This window comes from Ichthyophthirius multifiliis (genome assembly GCF_000220395.1).
Source record: "Ichthyophthirius multifiliis unplaced genomic scaffold scaff_1120509249858, whole genome shotgun sequence".
In the NCBI taxonomy this organism is placed as follows: Eukaryota; Ciliophora; class Oligohymenophorea; order Hymenostomatida; genus Ichthyophthirius; species Ichthyophthirius multifiliis.
Genome location: NW_004087233.1, coordinates 749 through 6149, shown reverse-complemented (window position 1 = coordinate 6149; position 5401 = coordinate 749). Strand labels below are relative to the sequence as shown.

General features: G+C 16.2%; 1 protein-coding gene across 1 annotated transcript, besides 19 other annotated features; it reads right to left on the bottom strand. All coding sequences in view use genetic code 6, as the record gives it.

Moving 5' to 3' along the window:
• Positions 1–54: 54 nt before the first annotated feature.
• Positions 55–131: a microsatellite.
• A 698-nt stretch (positions 132–829) lies between these two features.
• Positions 830–882: a microsatellite.
• A 16-nt stretch (positions 883–898) lies between these two features.
• IMG5_038140 (solute carrier family 44 protein member 2, putative) lies at positions 899–3255 on the bottom strand (the record flags this gene model as incomplete). Its single annotated transcript, XM_004038960.1, has 6 exons — positions 899–1073; positions 1123–1344; positions 1393–1685; positions 1743–2467; positions 2744–3022; positions 3066–3255. The coding sequence occupies 6 exons, from the start codon at positions 3253–3255 to the stop codon at positions 899–901; spliced, it is 1884 nt and encodes a 627-aa protein (XP_004039008.1).
• Positions 1689–1731: a microsatellite.
• Positions 2464–2511: a microsatellite.
• Positions 2470–2511: a microsatellite.
• Positions 2486–2592: a microsatellite.
• Positions 2600–2640: a microsatellite.
• Positions 2600–2666: a microsatellite.
• Positions 3256–3619: 364 nt separating the features above from the next.
• Positions 3620–3681: a microsatellite.
• Positions 3667–3723: a microsatellite.
• An 831-nt stretch (positions 3724–4554) lies between these two features.
• Positions 4555–4611: a microsatellite.
• Positions 4555–4613: a microsatellite.
• Positions 4602–4659: a microsatellite.
• A 451-nt stretch (positions 4660–5110) lies between these two features.
• Positions 5111–5227: a microsatellite.
• Positions 5118–5168: a microsatellite.
• Positions 5124–5229: a microsatellite.
• Positions 5133–5220: a microsatellite.
• Positions 5219–5279: a microsatellite.
• Positions 5228–5292: a microsatellite.
• Positions 5293–5401: the final 109 nt, after the last annotated feature.

The window sequence follows — 5401 nt, the reverse complement described above, 5'->3', positions numbered from 1 at the left end:
TATTCGGATATTAAATTTAGCTTTATTATTATATTATTTATGTATTATTTTCAATTTTATTAATTATAGTTTATTATTATTAGTTTTTTTTTTTTTAATTTGTTTTTATTAATTAAGTTTTCTTTTTTTTTTTAAAAAAAAAAAAATGCAACATATAATTATTACACAAAATCTCAAATATTATTTTATTTATTTTTAATAAAAAAATAAAATGTATATATATATATAATTTTTTATTTTTTTCCCTCTTATTTATAAAAATCACTTTTTAATCTCTTGAGCTTAAGCATTTTCTGGATTATTTTGTAATAAATATTATGCGACAAATTCTATAGGATTACTTGGCCTTTTATTTTTTATAAATAGTATTATATATTTTAAGGTTTTTTTAAATTTAACTTTTCTCTAACTAATTCTGTTAAAGCTTGTAAAAGTAAAGGAACAACTGTTTAATCTAAATATGCTCTAATTGGTAAATTTTAAAGTTAATTTTTTCTCTATTTTTTATATGAATTTATTTTAATTTTTTTTTTTTTAATAAACATCTTCTTCTAGTTTGTCGGACATTTTATATGTTTTTTTTTTAAAAAAAAATAAATAATTTTCTTTATTATTGAAAAAAAATATATTTATTTCTTTTAATTTTTATTTTTTAAAAAATATTAATTTATAATTAAAAAAAATTAGATAAGTATAATATTTTATAAATATTCATAAATTATATAATTAAAAGAAATGATGATATATTAAAATGATATAAAAGATAAAAATGAAATGATATTATAATTATATTGTTAAATGATTATTAATTATATAAACAAAATATGAAATATAATTATTTATAAGTATATATATATATAAAATTTTTATATTATATATATAGAAAAATGATATGTTTTCATTTGTTTTCCTATTCAATCAAAAAATTCTTATAATAAAGGAGGAGCATGAGGAGGTGCTTTATTTTGATATACCTTTTCGTCCCAAAGGAAGCAAACTAAAATAGCCTACATACCCATTCCATAGACAGACAAGAAAATAATACTTATAGAATAAGAAACTAAAAAAACAATCTATGAAAATATTCATATAAAAATATAAATATACTATTTTTTTAAATACAATTAAAGGTAAAATTTTTGAAGAAACATCTGATTTATAAGGTTCAACATATTCCAAAACTAAGTAGGCTATAACTGTTGTAGCTCCAGATATAAAAAGTTTTCCAACAAAAATAAACATTCCTCCAATTCCATTTATTAACATATATCTATCTGCATTACACCAAACTAATGACATAGCATCTTTTGCGGCCATACAAAAACTTTTTCCAGCTAATGCAATCTAATATATATACATAAATTTACTTTATAATTTAAAAATATTATATACTTATATATAAGCATTCTATTCAAAAATTTAATAAATCTTTCAAAGCAACTCATATAACATTATAAACATTTTATTAAATATTTTGCAACTTTATTATTACTAGCACCAGCAGATTTCATTTATTTTTCCATATAAGCTAATAATATTCTAATAGACTACACAATCGCTAGTAATAAAGAACCGAAAGCTAAAGACCCTAAATGATATCTAAAAGCTCTGTATATTGAAGTTGATACAGGCGCATGCTTCTATCCTTCTTCTCCGTGTGAAAAATACCAAATACAAGCGGAACTCTAATATATATATACATATATATATATATATATATTAAATATATATTTAATATTTACAGCTGAAACAAATTAACAGAAAGTCTAAATAAAGGCATTAACCCAAAGTCCTATAAATAAGAAAGCCCAAAGGAGTTTTTTAACTTCTTCAGAATGTATAGGTTTTGCAAATATGGAATTTGGTGATTTTTTAATATTACCATCTTTATCAATTGCATATAAAAAAATAAAACCACAAATCCAAAACACCCACCATAATCCATTTAAAATAGTTACAATTGGAGGTACTAATAAAACAGAACAAGTATCTGTTACAAAAGAAGTAGTCGTTTTTATAATTGCTATTGCCTGTGCTATTTTTTTTCTGTAGCAAAACAAAAAAAATAGACTTAAACCTGCAAATGCCCATAATATATAGGCTAAATATAAATAAGATAATTAATTATCACGTGTTTTGTTCTATGCCTCACTATTATTTTCTAAATATTATTTTATATCCATTGAGCTTTTATATGAGTAATAACCAAGACCAATTATCGCTATAAAGAATATTAATATGCAAAGCCATACAATTAAGCCGGCAAACAAACGCAAAAAAAGCATATATAACATTCCTAATACAAATGCGCAGCCTAAAGAACCTACTAATACCCACTAACAGGTCTTTAAATCATTAATCCAGTCTCCTAATGTACCCGAACTCATAAATGTATTTACTTGTTTTTAAGCACTACCACCTATAGCTTAAAATGCTTAAGTAGTTGGCATGCATATTAAATCTAAAACTATATATAAATAAAAAAATATATATATAATAAAATATATATATGTATATGTATATGTATATGTATATATATATATATATATATATATATTATAATATATAATTTATTATGATATAATAATATATTTTTTTTTTTTATTAAATATTATTTTATAAAATATATATATTTATAAATTTATTTCTTTATTAATATATTTTTTTTTTATTATTATATTCACATTAATTTATATATTATATTTTAGGAATAAAGTTTTTTTATATTATTTATATTAATTACATTTTTTTGTTTCATATATACAGACTGTTTGTAATAAATTATTTTTAGATGTCAAAGACATTAAATTTGAAACATCTAAATCACAATTTTATTTATGACATGTTTATTCTGTATTTTTCATTGAAGTAGTATCACAATCTATTTCAATGTCATTTTTAGTAGGACATTCTTTTACACAAGTAGTGTATGTTAAATAATTTTCAGCTGATCCATTATAATATGGAATGTAAAAATATAGATATTTTCTATCTGATTGATAATCTAAACCACATGGATTACCTTTTTTTTTGTTATATTATATTATAAGTATTTTTATATCTACCAGCTGTGTTATATACAGCAAACAAACGTTTAGGTTAACCGTTTATTTAACCGTATGCGAACAAAACAATGCAAGCTACTAAAGTCGCAATAAATAATAAACAACATAATATATCTCTACATTCACGTTAGTTTATAGGACCGTTTTTTAATTCTTCTTCTTCTTTAGCAGATAATCCACCTTCTGCCATTACTTTTACTTTATTATACATTATATTTATATAATTTATATATTTTTTTTAAAGAGAAATTATATTTAATTTTTATTTTTTGTTTTTAAAATTTTCTAATTATGAAATTTTATTATGTTTATATCAAGAAGTCAAACAAAAAAATGTTATATATTTTTAAATTATTATTATAGTAATATAAAATAAAAATTACATCGTAATTTTATTAAAAACTCTATATTATTATTTAATATGTTATAAATTTAAATGAATATTAAGTAAATACTAATGTTATATAAATAGTTTATAAAAACATTTAAATTTTATTGTGTTTATTTTTTAAAAATATATATAATATTTATAATTAATAGAAATTATGGCAAGTAAATATTTATAAAATTATAATAGAAAAAAAAATATATATATATATTAAATTAAAAAAAAAAACAGTAAATAATTAAAAAATAAAAGATAATAATAAAATAAATACATTTAATGAAGATTTCATATAATTTAAATAATATTTTTAAAATAATTTATTTTATGAATAAATATTTATTTCTATATAATAATCTTTTATAAAATAATTTATTCAAAAAAAAAATTTACAAATTCAAAAATATATATTGTTAAAAAAATTTAAGGAAGCAATATATAATTTTATTTCGCTATTATCATATAAATATATATATATATATATGTTTATATTTTTAAGCATTTGTATTTTTAAACTTGGTATTATGTATGGAATTTAATATTGATAATGTATTTTTTTTATATAAATTTATTTCATATAACGTTTTTTATTTCATGCATGTGTTTATTTTTAAATATTGATATTATATTAAAATTTATTGAATTACGCCGATAACTGTAAATTAATAGGATAATTTACATTTAATTTAAAATAATGGTAAAAAATACTATTATAATAAGTTTACTTGAATAAAATAACTAAATGAATAGAGTGTTTTATTAATAATTATTATTATTATATAAAAAATATTAATTTCAACGATAATTTTTTTTATACGAAATTTTTTCTTTTTTTTTAGAAATTTAATTTTAAAAAAATGAATTAAAAAATTTGCTTTTTTTAATTTTACCTGAAAATAAAAACTGGCGAAATCTTTAAAAAATATTCTCAAATTTTAAATATAAGAAATAACATAAATTTAAAAAGAGCTTATCTAAAAATAATATTTTATATATGAAAATATAATATTCTTTCTTTAAATAATATAAACGAAAGTTTATATTAAAAAGAGTATATAATATAATAAGGGAAATATAATTTTAAAATGATTGTTAAGAATGAAGATAATAAAAAAAATATAAATAAAATAATAATAATATAAATAATTATAAAAATATAATAAATATTATTAATCAGAAAAATTAAGGATTATTATCAAGAAAATATAACAATTATAAAGAAATTTAAGATTATAATATTAGTTTCGTTAAAATAAAAAAATTATGTTTTTTAAGTGATTAAAATACAAATCATGACATTTAAAAAGTTAATAAAATTAATAGAATAAATACTAAACTAATTAAAATATATATATTATAAATAATTTGAAAAAAAATAATTAAAATAAATAAAATGAATGATTTATGAATTACTCATTATTTAAAAAAAAAAATATTAAAAAGTTATTTAATTAATATATTATATTGATTTTAAAAATAAAGAATTTTATGTTTTATAATGATCACATTTATTAAAAAAATATTTCATTATAAAATTAAAGATTATTTTCGTAATTTTTTATGAAATTTAAATAAAATTTCAGAAAGATAAAATAATAATAGAACATAAAAATATTTAAAAAAGTTAATATTAAAGAAAATAAAATATAAAAAGAAAATAAAATTATTATAAAATATTATAAATATATATAAATATATATATATATATTTATATATATTTTTATATAATTATGTATATTTATATTTATTTATATTTATATATATATTTTAAATATATATTTTTTTTATGATAAAACAATTTTTTTTTCATTATATATAATTTTTTTTATTAATATAAAATTTAAAATATTATGTAATAAATTTATTTTTTAAACAAAAAAAATTATAAATTAAATAATTTATATTTTTTTTAAATGTATTATATATATCATATTTTAAGTTTTTTTACAAT